The sequence below is a fragment of the Vitis riparia genome, chromosome 6, assembly GCF_004353265.1.
Source record: "Vitis riparia cultivar Riparia Gloire de Montpellier isolate 1030 chromosome 6, EGFV_Vit.rip_1.0, whole genome shotgun sequence".
NCBI lineage: Eukaryota > Viridiplantae > Streptophyta > Magnoliopsida > Vitales > Vitaceae > Vitis > Vitis riparia.
In genome coordinates this window covers 20,832,883-20,855,379 of record NC_048436.1, presented here as the reverse complement: position 1 = coordinate 20,855,379, position 22,497 = coordinate 20,832,883, and the positions used below count along the sequence as shown (strand labels likewise).

General features: G+C 31.8%; 1 protein-coding gene across 1 annotated transcript; it reads right to left on the bottom strand.

Annotated features, from left to right (window-relative positions):
• Window positions 1–5,533: 5,533 nt before the first annotated feature.
• On the bottom strand, window positions 5,534–9,292 carry LOC117915942. The gene is made up of 3 exons (XM_034831704.1): window positions 8,148–9,292; window positions 7,981–8,054; window positions 5,534–5,897 (listed from the first exon to the last, which is right to left on the bottom strand). The coding sequence occupies exons 1-3, from the start codon at window positions 8,406–8,408 to the stop codon at window positions 5,870–5,872; spliced, it is 363 nt and encodes a 120-aa protein (XP_034687595.1). The 5' UTR covers window positions 8,409–9,292; the 3' UTR covers window positions 5,534–5,869.
• Between the last annotated feature and the right edge of the window lie 13,205 nt (window positions 9,293–22,497).

Genomic DNA, 22,497 nt, shown 5'->3' with positions numbered 1-22,497 from the left:
GATTCAACAACTATAAAGGTTAATTTTTTTAAATCTATTTTCTTGATTTGGTTTTCGATTACCTCATCGCTTCCATTGAAATTAATGATTAGGGGCAGGTGATTAAGAAATACCCTGAAGTAAATAAAAGTGAATGGATGGATGAGAATTCCATGCATGCACGTAATTTGCAAATGCATGGGAGCCCCACAATGGGCATGCGAAGAATTGAACAATAATTGGTGGCAAGTGACAGACCCATGAGTGGTCCTAAAGTGCAACACACATATTAATTTTACAAGTGTCTTCATGTAATGAAATTTCCCCTTTTTTGGTTCTTAAATTAAGTTCTTAATGACTTTGATTCCCGTCTTTAGATTTGGCTGCTTTGATGTGTTACGATCATCAAATCACTCGATTGATAACACCACTGCCGACTTCAAGCTTTGTTATAGAGTTGAGAAGTACCACCATTAAAGAGGAGTCTATCACAAGGTGGGACTTATACAGCGTGTGTGGAGTTGGAGTCAAAATGGGTGAGAAATGGTCCTCACCCCCTCAACACTCTTGGGCCACTATTGATTTTCTTTACTTCTAATTAAGTCCATGATCTGTCTGAACTTAAAAGGCTAGATCTGTTTCCAAATAATTTAAGAAAAAAAAATACAATAAATTATTTTACATGTTTTTAAAATTCATTTAGCTTATATTTTCTTTTAATATAAGGATTTAAATAAATTTTTTTCAAGCCACATTTTCAACAATGTCACCCAAACAAGTTCCAAAATTAATTTGAGCAAGATGTTACTTCGCAAGACCACATCAAATATGATTTCAATCAAGTACTAAAATAAGTAATAAGCACTACAAAAGCTTTTAGGTAATCGCATTCCAAACAAAATTTCTTAATGACGATCTGACGGTTCTTACTCAAAAAGTCTTTTGGGTTTAATTTAAAGATTTTACCGAATCATCTCACAGGGTCTTAACAAGATAATTCCTATCAATAATAAATAAAACAATATAATAATCAAATCACATTATACAAATCAAAAGAATAGGAAAAGAAAAAATTCAAGAGACCTATAACAATAAAATAGCTCGGAAATTAATATTTTAGAGATTTATAATTTTTTTGTTTTATTGAATTAGCTCCATAAAAATCACAAAGTCCTAGCTTTTCAATACAAAGTGAGTCCGCTCGGATTTCTAGCCCTTTCTATTTTAGTGGTTTGATCAAAGAATTTCTTTCTTTTTGTATTTTTGGGATATGAGTGGGTGAAACTTTAAATTTAAACTTTGAGAGTAGTTGGTAGTGTAAAATGTCATAGAACAACGAAGTAGTGGGACCTTCCAAGTCAAAGCAGAAGCAATAATAGGAGAGACGAAGAGAAATGATGAAAATCATGAGTGATGGCAAAGAACATTAATGGATACAGATGGTTTTATATTATTAGTGTTTGATTGTTAGGTTCATGGTCCCAAATCCTTACTCTGTCTGTGCCAACTCTAAACCTGGTAAGGCAGCACACGTGATGAACTGTTCTGATTTTGACTCATCATCACTCCACTTTCAAAGCAACAACACCTCCCACATCACACCACTCATTTTACCATCACAATCATGTGATTAGGAAAACAAATAAACAAGTTTGAATCACAGATTTTTCTTTAAAATCTAGATCATTTAATAAAGGAAAATAAGACCATGGATCAAATCAAAATTGAAAAGAATTGGACCAATTTTACATATCAATAAAAATCAATGAGACATAATTGGGGTATCAAGCACTAAGATTAAATTATAGATATGACATGTTGTAATTGATCTCACTTTCTGATGGGTACCTATATCAGGACTCTTCAAACATTTTAAAAAATATGTCACTTCGAAAATGTTTTTCAAAGATAAATTTTGGAAATTCTTCTCTCAGTTTTTCTGTTGGCAAACAGGGAGAAGAGTAACACAACCAAACATGTTCTTGAAAGAGATAGCCAGACCGCAAACTCAGTTGTTCAGAAGAAAAAGCTCAAATAAGTTTTACCCATTTGCAAAAGAAGAAGGGACATGTGTGGACAATATTAAAAGATCAACTCTACCGACTCTTTGAACATTTAAAAAACATGTGACCTTGAAAATGTTTTTCCAAGATAAATTTTGGAAATTCTTCTTTCATTTCTATTGGCAAACATGGAGCACAGTAACACAACCAAACCTGTTCTTCAAAGAAATAGTGAAACCGCAAACTCAGTGGTTCAGAAGAAAAAGGCTCAAACAAGTTTTACCCATTTGCAAAAGAAGGGGACATTTGGGACAATACCATAAGATCAACTGTACTGGTGTCTCATGTGCATAACTCAAAAAAAAAAAGGTAAAGTTAAAGGCCCCTACTATAAGATGAGTTACCAAAAGATCTTTTCCAAACAATGTTGCAAATAATGATCACAGCAAATAAAAAAAAGGCATCAAACAGCTCACTGAAAGAAACACCAGAATCATAACTCATAACTCACCCATTTCAAACTGCATAAGACTGGTCCCAGATTCAGTACTGATGAATTCAAACTGCCAAGGGTATGATCGATTGCAAAAATTTCAGTGGCACTCAAGCTCAGGGATTTACCATACCTGAAATTGAAATCCATCAGTGAGAGAAAGAAGCCAACCGACAGGGGGCTGAAAAGAAAAGCACACAAGTAGGGACTGAAAGAAACCAAAGTAGCACTTGAAATTCATCCCCAGGAGTCAAGTTTGGCATTAAGTGAGTAAAAAGAAAAAATTAGAAGAAAGAGAGCATGTTTTTTATCAGATCAAATGGTTAAGCTCTGATCATGAAAGATCAACAATAACAACAGATTCCATTGTTAGGAAGTGTCCTAAATTCCTAATTAGTATAGATTCCTTTTTGTAAAGAATATTATATAGAATATTTCTAAGTTGATATATTATTGTAATATTAGACTTCCTTATAAAATAAGGAAGGTTGTTGGAAATATCTCTATAAATATTCTAGGTCATGAGGGGAAAAAGTTATGAGATAGAGATGGGCCTGTAGAGACTATACAAGGTGGATAGAGATGTGAGGAAGAACGGGAGGTACCCGGTGGAGCGAGATGGCTCGTAGCAAGGTATGGATACAAGGAGTGGGGAAACATGGGATGTTTCGGGAACCCAATAGTTGTATCTGGTTCTGTCCTCTGTAATATTCTCTATTGTATAGTGGAATCATTATCTCTCATCCGTGGACGTAGGCATGGTTGGCCGAACCACGTTAAAACCTTGTATACCGTATGTGTGATTGTTTTATCTTTGTGTTCTTGAACTAACACTGTTGGCATCAAAGCTTCCGTTGGCACTACAACTGGTATCAGAGCTTGGGTTGAAGATTTCTGGAAGAGCAAAAGATCACAAAGCATACAAGATGAAAACAAAAGGAATTTTCACTGAAGGTGGAGTCGATTGCTCTCTCGTGGTGATATGATACAAAAAGGTTTGTATCATGGAGAGATTGAAGATTAATTTCATGGAATTTGGTCCAAGGTGGAGATTGTTAGGAAGTGTCCCAAATTCCTAATTAGTATAGATTCCTTTTTGTAAAGAATATTATATAGAATATTTCTAGGTTGATATATTATTGTAATATTAGACTTCCTTATAGAATAAGGAAGGTTGTTGGAAATATCTCTATAAATATTCTAGGTCATGAGGGGAAAAAGTTATGAGATGGAGATGGGCCTGTAGAGACTATACAAGGTGGATAGAGATGTGAGGAAGAACGGGAGGTACCTGGTGGAGCGAGATGGCTCGTAGCAAGGTATGGATACAAGGAGTGGGGAAACATGGGATGTTTCGGAAACCCAATAGTTGTATCTGGTTCTGTCCTCTGTAATATTCTCTATTGTATAGTGGAATCATTATTTCTCATCCGTGGACGTAGGCATGGTTGGCCGAACCACGTTAAAACCTCGTGTACCGTATGTGTGATTGTTTTATCTTTGTGTTCTTGAACTAACATTGTTGGCATCAAAGCTTTCGTTGGCACTACATCCATAATTAAACCATCGCATTATACAGGGGTTTTGTCATCATTTGCATCTTTTGTACAAGAAAACTTTATAAATCCAAAGATTCCAAACATCTAAAGATGGCAGTTCCATGTGACAATCCATTCACCACATACACACAGGAAAATGTGATATAATTAGAAGTAGAAATTATCCGCGGCAATAAAAATCAATGAGATTGAATTCCAACCCAAGTTACATCTATTTCGCTGACTTCTGCTTACATGTCAAATTCTCCTGAAAATCTAAGAGCATAACCAGTTCTCTTGATTTTTCTCTTTCAACCCTACAGCTAATATGGTATAGAAAGTAACCAAAGAGCTCCTCCTGGGCATCTTCAGGAAGCAATTCTGAAACTGATTCTCCACAGCACATGTTCAATCCCAAGGTGGTTCCAGATGAGCTCATTCAGAGTTTTGCATCTACCTTTCCTGTGGACCTTCTATTTCACCAATGGCAACTAGTTTTGAGCTTCTAGAATATTTTTATCATCTTGGGACAAGGATTATAATTAAGAACTACAAACATTCTAAGTTTAAAGGAAACATCACTTACATGTGAGTCTACAGTAACCCTGAATTTGAAGCATTTGATATTTAAAGAGAATCTAAGGTTGTATATGCAATTTATGACTTTTATCTCCTGACCTAGTAAGATTTGAATGTAAAAATATCCTCTCAAAAGTGTTGGAATATGAACTATTGTAATATAAAGCTTAACAAAGAATCATAGAAGTATAAATAAGAACCTATCAACAAATGCAAACATCAAGTGGGAGGATAAGAATTGAATACAAATAATTTTAATTAACTCTAGGCCCATTTGGTTAACAACCTAGTCCAAACACATGCAGATTTTCAGATATTCATACAGAATAAAACATGAAAAACCTGTTCTTAGAGATTAGAGACAATCACATCAAGTCGAACAGCCAATGAAAAGATATGAAAGCACATCATTAGTCGGTTGGTGAGAAAATTTTGATGAAAGGTAAATGGTAAGACTACATTTCGTGGCACAAATTGGATTTGATCTTGAATTTCCAATTCTTGGAATTCAACCATCTTGTGAGAATAGCTTGAGCTGATTACAGGTCTTCCTGTATTTTAAATGTGAAAAACTCCTCATTTTTATTTACCAAAGTCATGGTTTTCCAAGGCACCAAGCACATTGAGGCACAAAGGAGTCCTGGAGCCTGGATGCAAGGACTGCTCCCCAGTGAAGAGGCAACTAAATGTATAATGTGTTCATTTCAATGTATCAGTGAATGCAGTCATATAGAATTTAGCATGCTTGTCACATTTTATCACAAAAACTCATCGGAATTGAAGCACTATTGCACAAGACATAGGAAAGTAACTAGCAATACAACAATATATAGATTCCAAACATGAAACATCTCCATGCATTAAAAAGTTAACAGGGCAGCAAAACTTGAAAGTAAAAATATCATCATCAACAAACATAAAACCATCATCATCTTCTTCATCTGTACATGATTCACAGCCTTCATCATCTTCCCCTTCTATCTCCTCCAAACTGGCAGCTTCTTCATCATCTGGATTTAGTGCTAATCTTGATTGAATTCCAGTATCAAAGTTGGCCACAGCTGTAGTGACACGACTACATGTCTAAGTATCATCCTCAAAGACAAATTCATCTTCACATTCTTCAGGCTCTTCATCATCCATCCTCCCAACCAACCATTCATTGTTTTCATCTATTTCTCTCAAGGAAAGTGGGTCATCGGTGTTACACCCATTGTATCATCTCCTGAAGGCTTGATTGTTTTTTATGAACACCAAATCATTTAGACAATCTTGTGCTAGCTTGTTTCTCTTTTTGCTATAAACCTACAAGAATTCATACACAACTCGTTAACTGATGAACATGAAAAGCTAAGAATTACAATCTCAAGCAAGCCCTTTTTCTAACTTGCATGTTCAAAGATACTTGGATTGCATTCAGAGTGAGATCTGCTACAAAGCTGAGAGCTTTTATAGCAAATCATTGCAAAGTTGGAGCAGAGCATCCATATGCACCCCATCAGTCAAATATTAATAATTATTAGTTAGAGAAACATTTTATCTAGTCATATTAAATATGACAATTTTAATTTTTTTTTGATAAGTAAAGAGAATTTCATATATAAAGAGACGCCAAAAAAGCGACTTAAGGTATACAAACCTATACACCCACCACCAAAAAGGCCAAAGAAAAAGAAAAAGGAGACAAACATCTAGTTGGCCCAAAAAACAACCTTAATAGGATCCCAACCAATCAATAAAATTAACCATAGTTAGAGGGTATTCAACTATAAACAACTTAGCCTCAGAACAAAGAGAATAAACAAGAGAGTATTTCAAACTCTGTATTGACAACACATCATCCTTAAAAGCCAATCTATTTCTCGCCTTCCAAACTGTCCAAAATATATAAAGAGGAGCAACTCTCCACACCTTCCTGCGCTTTTTGCCCACAAAAGAACCATGCCAGCTAAGGAGAGTCTCTCTAATTGAAGAGGGCAACACCCAAGACACCCCAAACAAAGTAAAAAGTAACTCCCATAGGACCCTTGTTTTTGAACAGTGAAGAAGAAGATGGTCTATGGTCTCCTCATTCTCAAGACACAAAACATCTATTTGCCAAGACCCATCCTCTTTTCTGAACAAGATCTAGGGTTAAGGCTTTACCCCACATAGCCTCCCACGCAAAGAAACTAATTTTGGGTTGTACCCACACATTCCAAATATAGCTAGAAGGAAACAAATAAGGGCAATCCGCTTCTAGAGCAAGGTAGAGAGACTTAGACGAGAACTTGCCACTCTTTGTTTCGGTCCAAACCACCATATCATCCACACCTCCAAGAACTCTCTTCTCGTGAAGACGCTCCAGAAATCTTTCCGCCTCCTCCACCTCCCAATCATTTAGGGCTCTTGAAAAACAAGGATTCCATATCAAATATGACAATTTAAAGGGCCTAAACAAGTAAAGAAAATAATTAACCTAGTATTTTTATCTCTCTTGTTCTGATAGCCAAGTATATCCCGAAAAGGCCTTGAGCTCTCTCATACAAAAGTAACTCTTTCCTTAATTGCTCATTGCTTGGAAATGTTAGGAACCAACCTTTCTATGCATTTATGTAGACCCCTCATAATCTTTTCATCTTGCTCAATGATTGGGGGGTTTGCATAAAAAAAATCCTGAGTTCAAGAAGTACCCAACTGCATGCAAAGGGTGATGGAGTTGAATTTCCCACCTCCGATCAATGATTTCAAAGATCTCTTTATATTTATATTTATTGTCATTAAAACTCTTTGCAATGGCCTCTTTAGCTCCATCAATGGCCTTGTAAATGTATCCCATGGGGTTTTTTTTTCTCACCATTGACCATTTGAAGAAGATCAACAAGAAGACCTGTTACCTTAAGGCTATGATAAATTGTATTCCAAAATGATGGCATTAAAACAATTTGAGTGAACCTTTTTACCCTTCTTCTCTTTCATCCATTTACTGTTAGTCTAATTTTCGGAAGCAAACATTTTTTGGAAGTTGTTCTTTTGTTTATATATACTTGATAGTGTGAGAAAGGCTGTTGCATACCGAGTCTTAGTGTGCCTAAGCAATTCCTTTTGTCCTATAAAGCATCTCATCATGTTCAACAGTCCTGGATGACTATAAATATAACCATTCATTTCAATAGCCCTTCATAATGCTCTCCAGATATTGGGTATTTTTCCAATATCCTCCAACATCAAGACTAAGCAATGTGCAGCACATGGTGTCCGGTTTAAATTTTATCACTTCACTTGCAACAAGCTTCCTATAATAATGTAATTAAAATTTAATTATAAAACTATAAATAAAGTAATAACCTAATCAATAATAATATTTAAACAAAAGTAAAGCAATGCTAAAAGAAACAATAATACTTACCTGCCAATGCATAACTTGAATGACCATATGATATAACTTGAACCACATTTGCTTCTCGAATACGCTCCACCCAGCTATCAAGCAGTATAGACATTTTTTTCACCAGTTTTGATAATTGAGGAAGCAACAATTGATTCAATAAATAAGGTGCCTCAGGAACAATTTACCAGAAACTTTGCAAAAGTTTTTTCTTTCTTCTCAGTCCACCCATCAAACATTATGGAACATCCGTTTCTTGCCCATTCCTCCTCATGCCTGTTCATTAATTTTTGTGTGAGAGTCACCTCTTTCCTCAGGAAAGGAACCCTTACCTCATAATAAGTTGGCGGCTTCACACCTACACCATATTGCCCTATGGCATTAATCATGCCTTGAAAACTAGGGTAAGTGACTGCATCGAGTGGTACTCCAGCATCACACATCCACATCAATATACTTGCGCACACCTAGTCTCTTGCCTTTTTCTTGTTGGAATTGTTGATTGTCAGTTGCTTCATCTCACCATCATTTCTAATTTGCAACACCGTATATGTATGATATGCATTAAGACTTTCTTGCTTTGGTCTTTTCATGGTAAGAGTGAGTTGACCTACTATTTTTCCCTCCCCTCCACTTCCACATGAACTTGAACTGGAATTTTTTCTTACAATTCTTAACAAATTCCTTTACATTTTCCTCTTCCCCTTCAAATTCATCATCATCAGTATGCCATGACCTCTTGCTATTGACCTTATGTATCCCTCCTTTCGTTTTTTTGCCACAAAGTTTGCAAGAATGAAACATCTCTTTCAATGTAAAACCGCTCCCATTCCTCTGATATGGCCATCGATTTCTAAACGATCACAAAATTACTACCAATACAAGCACTATAATCAATTGAACAACGCATTCTCCAAAGCATTGAAAATGCAGTACATTTTGGAGGCACTATTCCACTTTCGAGAGGAAAAAAAAAATGCTTGCAAGAGAAGTATTTCCAAAAAGTGACTTTCCCTTCTCCACAAACCCTCTGTTTGGTTCTCGAGAAAGCAAAGGAAACTGCTTCATAACGGAAGCTACTCCTACATTAAGCATTTTCCCCTTTTTCTCGAGAAACAAACCGAATATTTTTCAGTAAGACCAATCTATGCCATTCAGGAGAGATGAAAAAGCAAAAGTGGAAAAGACGAGTTGGAGTACCGGCCACGGCGGAGTTTGCTGAGATCGGCGGTGTACTCTCCGGCGACAGCTTCTTTTTTTCGTCGTTTATCAGAGTTTTCGGCCATTGTTGCAGACAAATGAGAGGCCTAACACGATCCCAGGGCTAGGTTCGATGAAAAAAGAACGCCGAGTTTCAATTTTGAGGAGCAATTCATATACAGGGAGCGCGAGCTTAGAGTGTGAAGTTGTGGAAACGGCGTCGTTTGCTGTTGTAAAACATAACGTTCTAATGTAAACAACAAAATGTAATGAAATGTTTCGATCTCTAATTAGCGATGTATATGAATGAATTAACGAAATTCCCCGTATCCCGTTTACTATCCAATAAAACCACAATAAAGGGAATTTAGATGCCACATGAAGATGCTAAAATTATGAATAACCGAGAATTTTATTCTTCCACTTAGTGAATACTTAGAAGGAATTTTTGTAGGGAGATGTCCTTATTGAGAATTTTTACAAGAGCCTTTTGTAAATACCAGAGCCCTCCTCCTATTGTAGCATGGTGAGGGCTTTATATATGCCAATGCTCAACTATTGTTGTAGGCTGCTACAACCTTTTCTGCATGCTTTGTCGACTTTTGGGTATTTGGAAATAAGAGTAACATGGCTCTATTTTTTAGGTGTAGGTTGGTCAATCAAGTCAACTTGTCGTGCTTACTATAAACTACAAGAAGTTTTGTTGATTTTTAAGTATATGATGACAAAGCAGTTGGACTCGTCTTCTTAGGCATAGTTTGACTAGTTCGACCAACTTATAAAGAAGTTTTCCCTTTTTATGTTCCTTATTTTGAGATGAGGTGAATTCATGAGGGTTTGAGGTAAACCATTCTCCTAGTGGTTTATTCTCTTGGTGGTTCGACTTTTAGTACCTCCACCATGGAATTGTTTCTATGGATTATATGGGATGAAGTCAATTCTAAAACCCTCATGCATAAAAATTGAAGCATATAATTAAATAGTACTATGAATTATAGGTAGATGAACAAGTTTTCTCCATTGATTAAGATCTAAATGAGGAATTTGGTCATCTTCAAACAAGAAAAACAAAAGGCATGCAAAGGAGCAGACATGATGAAAGGGGATGTGAAAAATTGAGAGAGTAAAAGATGGAAATGGCACTTGGCAGGGTGTTTGGAAGCCCGGAAAACAATGAACAGACAGATGAGGCAGCTAGAAAACTAATGCATTGAGCTTAGGAGGGGCCAGGGAGCTCATATGTTATATGTTGCCCATTCAAGTTGGCCCAAAAGATGAAAAGAGGTCCAAGATCTATGTGAAGTTGTGCTCCTAGGAAGATCATAAATCACCCGCCCAACCAGGTTGATGCAACTAATAAGAATAATACTATCTCCTATTTGTTAACGTTTTCAAAAATAGTTTTTAAAAAATATTTTTAGAAAAGAGTTTTTAAAAACAATTTTCAACTATTTTCATAAACAAAATTATGTTTATGAACTCAAATATGAAAATAGTTTTCCAAATTTATTTTCCAACAGTTATTGTTCTAAAAAATATGAAATAGTTATATTTGTTCTAAAAAAAAATCTTTTTTTTTATATATTTATAATAGATAGATCATATAAATATTTTTTAACTATGAAAATCATGATTTTTCAGGAAGTGGAATTCTCTTGGAAACCCACTAAAATAGGAAAGTTATGATCTTTTAAAAAATAGATTCTACAATATGTTTCCTTTGGTAATTGGGTTCATGAATTGTAGTCCAAGTCCAACTATGTTATATTTATTTTAAAATATAATCTATTTTTATAATAAACAGATCATATAAATACTTTTTCAACACAATATGGGTCATCGAAAGGATTTTGGAGACCCACTAAAGCATGAAAGTAATGATTTATCAAAAAATGGAATCCTCTCGCAGACTCATTAAAGTAAGTCGTGATCTTTTGAAAAATGGATTTCACTAAGGAAGACAACAAGACGGGTTTAGGACGGGTCGCCCCCATCCTAACCCTACTTCGTTTATTCAAAATAATTCTCATACCCGTTCCATTTAAAAAATTACTTATGGTAATTGAAAAAACTCATCCCATTGTCATTCCTAGATTTCACCATATGTTTCTTATGGTAATTGGATTCATGAATTGTGGTCGAACTATGATAATCTATTTTTATAATAAACGAATCATATAAATATTTCTTCAACATAGGTTCGAAAGGATTTTTGAGACCCACTAAAACAAGAAAAATCATAATCTTTTAAAAAGTGGAATACTCTGAGAGACCCATTAAAGCATGCAAGTCATGATCTTTCAGAAAATGGATTCCACAATATGTTCCCTATGATAATTGAGCTCATGAATTGTGGTCGAACTATGCTATATTTGTTCTAAAAAATAATCTATTTTTATAATAGAGATCATATAAATATTCCTATAACACATATAGGTTATCGACAGGATCTCAAAGACCCACTAAAACATGAAAAATCATGATCTTTTAAAAAGTAGAATCCTCTTAGAGATCCACTAAAGCATGCAAGTCGTGATCTTTCAGAAAATGAATTCCACAATATGTTCCTTATGGTAATTGAGTTCATGAATTGTGGTCAAACCATGTTATATTTGTTCTAAAAATAATATATTTTTATAATAGACAGATCATATAAATATTCTTTCAACACAATATAGGTTATCGAAAGGATCTCAAAGACCCACTAAAACATGAAAAATCATAATCTTTTAAAAAGTAGATCCTCTTAGAGATGCACTAAAGCATGCGAGTCATGATCTTTTAGAAAATGGATTCCACAAGATGTTACCTATGGTAATTGAGTTCATGAATTGTGGTCGAACTATGTTATAGATCCATTAAAGCATGCAAGTCATGATCTTTCAGAAAATGGATTCCACAATATGTTCCTTATGGTAATTGAGTTCATGAATTGTGGTTGAACTATGTTATATTTGTTCTAAAAAATAATATATTTTTTTTATAATAGACAGATCATATAAATATTCCTTTAACACAATATAGGTTATCGACAGGATCTCAAAGACCCGCTAAAACATGAAAAATCATGATCTTTTAAAAAGTAGAATCCTCTTAGAGATCCATTAAAGCATGCAAGTCATGATCTTTCAGAACATGGATTCCACAATATGTTCCTTATGGTAATTGAGTTCATGAATTGTGGTCAAACTATGTTATATTTGTTCTAAAAAATAATATATTTTTATAATAGACAGATCATATAAATATTCTTTCAACACAATATAGGTCATCGAAAGGATCTTAGAGACCCACTAAAACATGAAAAATCATAATGTTTTAAAAAGTGGAATCCTCTTAGAGACACACTAAAGCATGCGAGTCATGATTTTTTAGAAAATGGATTCCACAAGATGTTACATATGGTAATTGAGTTCATGAATTGTGGTCAAACTATGTTATATTTGTTCTAAAAAATAATCTATTTTTATAATAGACAGATCATATAAATATTCCTTCAACACAATATAGGTTATCAGAAGGATCTCAGAGACCCACTAAAACATGAAAAATCATGATCTTTTAAAAAGTAGAATCCTCTTAAAGACCCACTAAAGCATGCAAGTCATGATATTTCAGAAAATGGATTCCACAAGATGTTCCCTATGGTAATTGAGTTCATGAATTGTGGTCGAACTATGTTATATTTGTTCAAAAAAACAATCTATTATTATAATAAACAAATCATATAAATATTCCTTTAACACAATATAGGTTATCATTAGGATCTCGGCGACCCACTAAAACATTAAAAATCATGATATTTTAAAAAGTAGAATCCTCTTAGAGATCCACTAAAGCATGCGAGTTATGATCTTTTAGAAAATGGATTCCACAAGATGTTACCTATGGTAATTGAATTCATGAATTATGGTCAAACTATGTTATATTTGTTCTAAAAAATAATCTATTTTTATAATAGACAATCATATAAATATTCCTTCAACACATATAGGTTTTTGACAGGATCTCAAAGACCCACTAAAACATGAAAAATCATGATCTTTTAAAAAGTAGAATCCTCTTAGAGATCCACTAAAGCATGCAAGTCATGATATTTCAGAAAATGGATTCCACAAGATGTTCCTTATGGTAATTGAGTTCATGAATTGTGGTCAAACTATGTTATATTTATTCTAAAAATTAATATATTTTTATAATAGACAGATCATATAAATATTCCTTCAACACAATATAAGTTATCGAAAGGATCTCAGAGACCCACTAAAACATGAAAAATCATAATGTTTTAAAAAGTGGAATCTTCTTAGAGACGCACTAAAGAATGTGAGTCATGGTCTTTTAGAAAATGGATTCCACAAGATGTTACCTATGGTAATTGAGTTCATGAATTGTGATCGAACTATGTTGTATTTGTTCTAAAAAATAATCTATTTTTATAATAGACAAATCATATAAATATTCCTTTAACACATATAGGTTATTGACAGGATCTCAAAGACCCACTAAAACATGAAAAATCATGATATTTTAAAAAGTAGAATCCTCTTAGAGATCAACTAAAGTATGCAAGTCATGATCTTTCAGAAATTGATTCCACAATATATTCCTTATGGTAATTGAGTTCATGAATTGTGGTCAAACTATGTTATATTTGTTCTAAAAAATAATATATTTTTATAATAGACAGATCATATAAATATTCCTTCAACACAATATAGGTTATCGAAAGGATCTCAGAGACCCACTAAAACATGAAAAATCATAATCTTTTAAAAAGTGGAATACTCTAAGAGACCCATTAAAGCATGCGAGTCATGATCTTTCAGAAAATGGATTCCACAATATGTTCCCTATGATAATTGAGTTCATGAATTGTGGCCGAACTATGTTATATTTGTTCTAAAAAATAATATATTTTTATAATAGACAAATCATATAAATATTCCTTCAACACAATATAGGTTATCAGAAAGATCTCATAGACCCACTAAAACATGAAAAATCATGATCTTTTAAAAAGTAGAATCCTCTTAGAGACCCACTAAAGCATGCAAGTCATGATATTTCGGACAATGGATTCCACAAGATGTTCCCTATGGTAATTGAGTTCATGAATTGTGGTCCAACTATGTTATATTTGTTCAAAAAAATAATATATTATTAAAATAAACAAATCATATAAATATTCCTTTAACACAATATAGGTTATCATTAGGATCTCGGAGGCCCACTAAAACATTAAAAATCATGATTTTTTAAAAAGTAGAATCCTCTTAGAGATCCACTAAAGCATGCAAGTCATGATCTTTTAGAAAATGGATTTCATAATGTGTTCCGTATGGTCATTGAGTTCATGAATTGTGGTTGAACTATGTTATATTTGTTCTAAAAGATAATATATTTTTATAATAGACAAATTATATAAATATTCTTCCAACACAACATAGGTCATTGAAAAGATCTCAGAGACCCATTAAAGTATGAAAATCATGATCTTTTAGAAAGTGGAATCCTTTAGAAGACCCACTAAACCATGAAAGTTATGATCTTTCATAAAATGAATTTCACAATGTATTGTTTATGGTAATTGGGTTCATGAATTGTGGTCAAATTATATTATATTTTATTTTAAAAAATAATCTATTTTTATAATAGACAAATCATATAAATATTCTTTCAACAAAATATAGGTCATCGAAAGGATCTCAAAAACCCATTAAAGTATGAAAATCACGATTTTTTTAAAAGTGTAATTCTTTAAAAGACCTATTAAAGCATGAAAATCATGATCTTTTAGAAAATGGACTCCACAATGTGCTGCCTATGTAATTGATTATATTTTTTTTTCTAAAAAATAATATATTTTTATAATAGATAGATCATATAAATATTTCTTCAACACAACATAAGTCATCAAAATGAAAATCATGATCTTTTAAAAAGTAGAATCCTCTCATAAGTCATCAAAATGAAAATCATGATCTTTTAAAAAGTAGAATCCTCTCAGGGCCCTACTAAACCATGGAAGTCATGATCTTTCAAAAAATGGATTCCACCATATGTTCCTATAGTAACTAGATTCTTGAATTGTGGTCGAACTATTATATGTCCACCCTCCAATATTAAAATCATTTCTAGGGTTTTCCTTGAAACTTTTCCTGTGTCGATAAAAAAATACTTTTTTATGTCATAGATGTACCCTAAATATTTTGCAAGTACGAAAACTTTTTTATGTTTTCTCGAAAACAGAAGACAGTACTCAGAAATGAAATTACCAAATAGTTCCTGGACTCTATTTTGAAAATGACCATTTGGCAGGTGAAGAGAAGAGAGTAGATAAGCAAGCAGGAGAACTAGATCAACATTATCAGGCCTTTCCGTGGAGTGTGGATTAGTACTTCAAAACCTTTAACTGAAAGGCTTGCAGGGTGAGCATGCTGTTGCTATCGGATATCATTAAACATGTCGTATAAACTACTTGTTCATTGTCCACGTCAAGTGTGGAAGAGTTTGGAAAAACAATAGATCATTCACAACTCATGATTATAAGCCAGAGTAGAACACATACACAATAAGTTACTTTAAAGCACTTTTCCAACCCCCTCAAAATGGTTATCTCCACGAGTTCTCTTCAGATAAGGAGGGTTTACACTTTTTCCATATCATTCCTTGGGGGATGGCTTCCATTTTTTTTTAAAAAAAAATTTATATACACACACATATATAGTAAAACATCCTAAGAAACTCTTCAATTGAAAGAGAGAACGGAAAAAAAAAAAAGGGTCTCCTCTTTTTGTATTAGAAATGTGTTTGACAATATATTTTTTAAGTGTGTTTTTAAAGAATCACATATTAAGAGTGTGTTTATAAGTAATTTTAGAAAACGTTTATAACATTTCTAACATTTGAATGATAAAAATGTTTAAGTATTAGAAATATTAAAAACGCTTCTTAGAATCACTACCAAACTGGTTTTAAATATTTTTTGAAAAAGTATTACAAGTGATTTTTCAATTTTTCGTAAGTGTTTGTCAAATTTATTAAACGTTTAAGAGCTCGTTTGACAGTATTTTAGAAAGTGCTTCTAATCTTTTTAATATTTGAAAATTTTTATCATTCAAGTGTTACAAAGACTAGAAACATTTTCTAAAATCACTATCAAATACATTCTAATTTTTCTTTAAAAACACTCTCTAGGTTATAAATGTTTTTCAAAACCACTATTTAGGTCTGAAATACTTTTTAAAAATACTATCAAATGGACTTTAAGAACCTATTTAAAGTGATTTTAATTAAAGTATTTTTTGAATCTAGTGCTTCTATTATTAGTACTTTTAACATAAACGCTTTTTAAAAAAATAATCATTTAAGTAATTACATATGAATCAATAGACTATGACAATGTGTTATATGATAAAAAAAAAATGATTTTTGAAGTAATAACTTATCGAGCATTTCTCAAGATTTTTAAAAGTAATTTTCGAAAAAACATGCCCCTAACATCCAATTTTCTAGAAGAAATACTTCTCAACATTAGAAAGCTAGCTCTAACCATCTCAAAATCATTCACAAACTAACTAGCCATTTCTGCACCTTCTGATCCACCTGAACAGACATTTAGGATCCCCTCAACCCCCTTTTTCATTACTGGACTGTTCTGCTGAAAGAGACCAAGCATGCCTCCCTCCACCGAGACATCTAACATATATACAACATGGCATGCTCAACTTGCCCAGCGAATCCAGAAACCATTGAACTCAAATTGAGAGCTTATATCAAAGCTCAGCCCAATAATATAGTTCTTCTCGTAGTGTATTATCTTCATTAACTCCTCTTCTCAACATAGCATGCCATATCCTATATACATAACTGCACCCCACATGGAATGTTAGGACTCATACAAGAATCATATGTTCCTTTTCAGATACATACAGATAGATTTTGATTAGGGAAAAAAAAAACAAAAGAGTTTGATTGGCATTGCGAATGTTTTAGGATCTTCTAGTACTATTATTTCAAATTTTCCAGTATTTCTAAAGGTTAGTGGGTCAAGGCAGTTTTTGTTGTTGTCGTCGTCATCGTTATCATTATCGCTATCACTTTCAGAAGGAATGAGGGCGAAGTTGGAGGCCACTGCAGTTGAGAATGGACGGTAGAAGTAGAAAGAGATATATGAACTACCATAGATGTATGGTTCTTGCGTGGAAGTTTTTGTTTCTTCTTTCCTTCTTGTTGGTGATAATGCAGGTATATGCAACGCTAACATGGGCCTACATTGAGTAATGAATCCTCCACTTGCATATAGGTCCACAATGCCTATTTATGAGTGTGAATACAACAGAAGCCAAAACTTCTCTTCCAATTTCGATTTCTTTTTACTCATGATTTTGCCATTTTTGTCTTCATCATGAAGTTGAAAGCTCTCTGATAAATGAGATGACAGTGATTTATTGGCCAGGAAAAGGAAGAAGTTTTAGGAGGGAATTCTAAATCGGGGTTTGGTTAAAAATTGATATAATAGAAACAAGAGGCAAAAATAAATAAATAATTTAAATAAAGGGTTAATTTCATTTATATTTGGACAGTTTAGTGTAATTATCGTTAATTAGGATGAATCTAATAAAAATCTTTTTTGGTTCTACCTCTTAGTTTTTATGAAGAGAATGAATCTTTTTATGAAAGGATTAAAAAAAAAATGAGTCTGAATTTCCTATAGAAATGATTTACTAGCAACAACATAACGGAGATTGTCATTCAATATATATTGATGCGAAATTTGATTCAAATTCAATATAACACATTTGGGTATATAATAAATGTATTGAATTGATTCTTTTTAATAAAATGATCTAATCACAACTTCAAATATAAAATTCAATAGGAGCAAATAATTAATAATACTCTGAATCATATAATTATAATGAGATATACGATTAGTTAATATCTATCAAGTAAGTTATTGTTATTTTGAAATTTTATTAGTCATAAGTCCTATAAATGTATTTTATGTATAAAATTTATTATTTAAAATAATTATTAAACGTATCTACCTAAATCCTTTTATACGCGCGTGCCATCTTTAAAAAAAAAAAAAAAAATTATTAACGGACTGAACGGCCACGAATTTTTTGAGAAATACATTTTTAGAACAACATAAAGTGGGTCCAAAACCTTATGTGTTGTTGTTCTAGATAATGCTTGTAAGTGATAGGATGCTAACAACATTTTAACGCTAAGCAAAAATATCAGTCATTTCATGATGAGACAAGACTTTACATTTGATGTTTATGTGCTGAGTGACATGATTGTCAAGCGGAAGGATAAAAACCTCAGGGTGGCCCCTTTTTCTATTCTAGGTCTTTCTGGACATTGATTTATAGCTGAAAATATTAAGTTGCAATTATATGACTGAGAGAAAATATTACTAAAGATTCCGATTGGTTTTAGAAACATTTATAAAATCAATTTAATACTTTAGTGCCGGTTGTGTAGTGATTTTATAAAGTATTTTTAGAGTCTATTTTAAACCGTTTACGATATTTTTAATATTTGAAATTTTTTATCATTCAAAATTAAAAAGATTAAAAAAGTTTCCTAAAATCATAACCAAACACTTTATTAAAATATGTTTTATAGTGATTTTTAATTTTTAAGTGTTAAAAATGTTAGAAATGCTCTCTAAAATTACCGTCAAATGTATTTTTAGCTTAAAAAATGTTTTTACAAAAAAATTAGGTGTTTGACAAAATTTAAGAAATATTTTTAAAAATATGAAAAATTACTTATCGCATTGAAAAATCAATCACTTATATAGTGTTATTTTGGAGAAACACATAATAAGTGATTCTCTTAAAAACATTTCTAGAAAAAATATTTTCATTAAAAATATTTTGAGTAGAAATACTATCAAACAGAGTCTTAATGTAATTTAATATTTGTTTGGATGCAATTTGTGGTTTTTGTTTTTAAAATTTAAAAAATATATACAATTAAAAAGTTAATTCTTTATTTGGATATATTTTTCTTTTTCTTGTGTTAAAATAATTTCTTTTTAAGTAAAAGTAAAATATTTTATATAAGAAGTATAAATTCATTTTATTTTTAAAAATTATTTCCAAAAATTTCAAAAATTGAAGTCATAAAATTCTGTTTGATATCTTAAATTTTTTAAACTATTTTTAAAATTATTGTATTTTTAATGTAAGCCTTTATCTATGTAAAAGTTATAATTATTTTCTAGTTTAATATATATATATATATCCAAATGTACATTAATTTAAAATGTGTTTGTATTCCTAACAATATTACTTTAAGTGAAAATTAATTCAAACGGTTGTAAATGAGTGATGATTGATCACATTGAATTTCATGAAACATTAAAGTTCATTTATGAACTTCCATTTAAGATGAGTAATAGAAGGTCGGTTGGTGGAGCTTATAAAGGGCTTCTTATATCTTATATAAGCATCATCTTGAGCAAAAAAAAAAAAAAAAAATTATGTTTTCTATTCCGTCCTTGTCATACTATATCATTTAAAGTAATATATACGTCTATCACTTTTTTTGTGTTGTGTATATTTTGAATTTATAACACAAGCTAATAAGTTAAAAGAAAATTATTTTTCTAGATCTAGAATGTGTTCATCTTCTAAACTTTTTAAAAAGTTGATATTCCCATCAACTTTCTATCAAAATCGTTAGTTAACTCCTTTTTTTTTTTTTTTTTTCTTCTTCCTTATTTCCCTTTTTGTCAACTTATTCCTTAAAATTGATGAGGACAAGTATGCCCTATTTAATATTTTTTAAAAATTAAGCCGATATTACTAAATTGACTTATTGAACCTTGTTTAGGAGTGATTCTAATGAAAATGCTTTTATTTATAATAATTTTATTAATATTATTTTTGTTAAAAATATTTTTAAAGATAATCACTTAATATTTGGATATGAACTAAGATAATACTTTTGATAATATTATATAATACAAAGTGAATTTTTGCAAAGTTACTTACAAAGTGATTATCACTTAATTTTTGTAAAAAAAAACACATTTGTAAAGCACTTTTAAACCTTTTAAAATCACTTTCAAATAGACTATTAATGTTTAAATGATTATCTACTCTAAGCTAAAACTCTATAATAGTGGGATATACCTATTACATTTACTCCAAAGATATAGAGTCATTTTCTTTTATATTTTATTGAAAGGAAAATAAGATAGATATGTTAAACTAGTGACAATATTTGCATTAAGATTAAAAGAGTAATGTTGGACCTACGACTTATTTGCAAAGAATAGGAAATAAGAATAAATTATCATCTTGAAGAATTATAGAAAGATTATTTTTCATATAGATTGTTGAGTAGGAAAGATAGTTGTAATATGAGTGGGTTAAGGTCGACCCAAATCGAGAAAATGCAAGCTTGGATTAAGGAATCCCAACTCAACCCTAAGCTTGGTTAAGGTTGAAACCCCTTAACCCCACCACCATATCTTTCATCCTTCTACTTTAAAAACTTGTTTACTTTTTTTGCCACTTTATAAGATAACTAATGCATTTCCCTTCTCATTTTTCAAATGCGCTTAAAAAAAGGGTTGGATCTAGCTTGGGATAATGCTCTATCAAGTCACCATCAACTCGAAGCCCCACTACTATATCTTTCAATCTTTCTTCTTAAAAAACTTGTCTACTTTTTTAAGTTACATTGAAACGTAAATGATTTCTAGATACAAGACATCAAATCGAACCAACCACTCTTGGCTTATTAGCTTTATATATATGTGTGTGTGATTGATTTGTTATATAATTATTTATACTTTTGAATTAAAGCATTAACTTAATACAATACCATAATCTACTTTTTGTGACCCACATGCAAATCTAGAGAACACTACCCCTACCATAATGGGAGGCATTAGATTACCTAAATTGTTGACTTCCTCCAATAGCTTAAATTTTGGGCATATCAAATTAGTTCTTAACACTCTCCTGAACCATATTGACAAATGGGGAAATGAAAAGTACCACAAAATGGTATGACACATTGAGCTGCAAACTTACAGAAATGGCAATGCAGTATGAGGCATGGGGTCAGGATGGAAAGGGGAGGCCACCAAATACTTACATATATAGACAACTAAGAAGTAATAAATGCAGAAAACAAAATGACTAGAATTTAGTGTGATGACAGAAAGAGTGAGGTTGGACAAAACCCAGAGGGTAGAGGCTTAATGTGATGGGTGCACAAGTATTTTGGACCCATGCATCCCCTACTGACACATCACGTGATACCACATAGGCCAATAGCCATCTACTTTTTCCCTCTCTTTATTTGATAATTGACACTTCTGTATGGTACTCTTGGATGGGTGAGCCATAACTTCTGGTCCCACTGGCTTAAACCCACTGAATAATTTTGATGGTGGCTGGGCCTTTCCAACTAGGCACCCCCATTCCCACAGTTGGAGGCAAATTGGGCAGATTCTATTTTCAATTCATAATGGAGCTGACATTACTTTTGCTAACTAACAAGTAATGGTTCATCAAGTTGAATTTCTTTGTAATAAATGTTACCTATAACTATATATATCAACTCTTATACAAGTTTGATATATATACCTTTCTGTTTAGGCTATGTGGGTGAAGTTGAAGTTGTCACGTGAAAGTCATAATTTTTAATGGATAATATAGATATTATAATATTTTTATATAAGTCAAAATAATGCTTTTGTAAAAAAGAACATTTTTATTATTTATATATTGATTTTAAAAATTATAAATTCTTTGAACAAAATTTATTATTAAATTTAAAAAAGGTTTTTGATTTTTCAAAAGTTCATCCAAATAAGCCAGTAGAATAGAGTTTGAGAATTAAAATGTATAGGATTTATTTGAAAACTATTTTTCAAAATATCTTTCTTTTTTAGAATAGAAAAAAGTTTTTTAATTGAAAAAGCACATTTAAAAAGAAAAGTTTCCAAATTTTTTTTTGGAGAATTTGTTATAAAAATATATTATTTTTTAATGCAAATTTGGGTTATTTTTAGATATATTGAGTGTTTTGAAAAACAAAAGATTGAAGATTTTAAAAGCATTTTGAAAACTTTTTGCCTTGGATATAAGCTTTTTTAAAAAATCATTTTTAATCATTTATGAACATTTATATCATATATTCATTTGAAATAATATCATTAAAAATTCCAAAGTTAGGTTGTCTTAAACATCTAAATGACAAAGTGGCTTACCTTACATATCTCCACATAGTGGGGATATGTTTATATTATCTTTTATTTATAAATAGTTATCAAAAGTACCATCTCCATATTAAAAAATA

What these genes read in the sequence shown, in the direction of transcription:
- LOC117915942 (XM_034831704.1), bottom strand. Translation starts at nt 8,408, where the DNA reads ATGTGGATGTGTGATGCTGGAGTACCACTCGATGCAGTCACTTACCCT. An exon ending in AAACTTTTGCAAAGTTTCTG is followed by an intron (nt 8,055 to 8,147) that starts GTAAATTGTTCC and finishes ACTGCTTGATAG; the next exon opens with CTGGGTGGAGCGTATTCGAG. An exon ending in TTCAAGTTATGCATTGGCAG is followed by an intron (nt 5,898 to 7,980) that starts GTAAGTATTATT and finishes GAATTCTTGTAG; the next exon opens with GTTTATAGCAAAAAGAGAAA.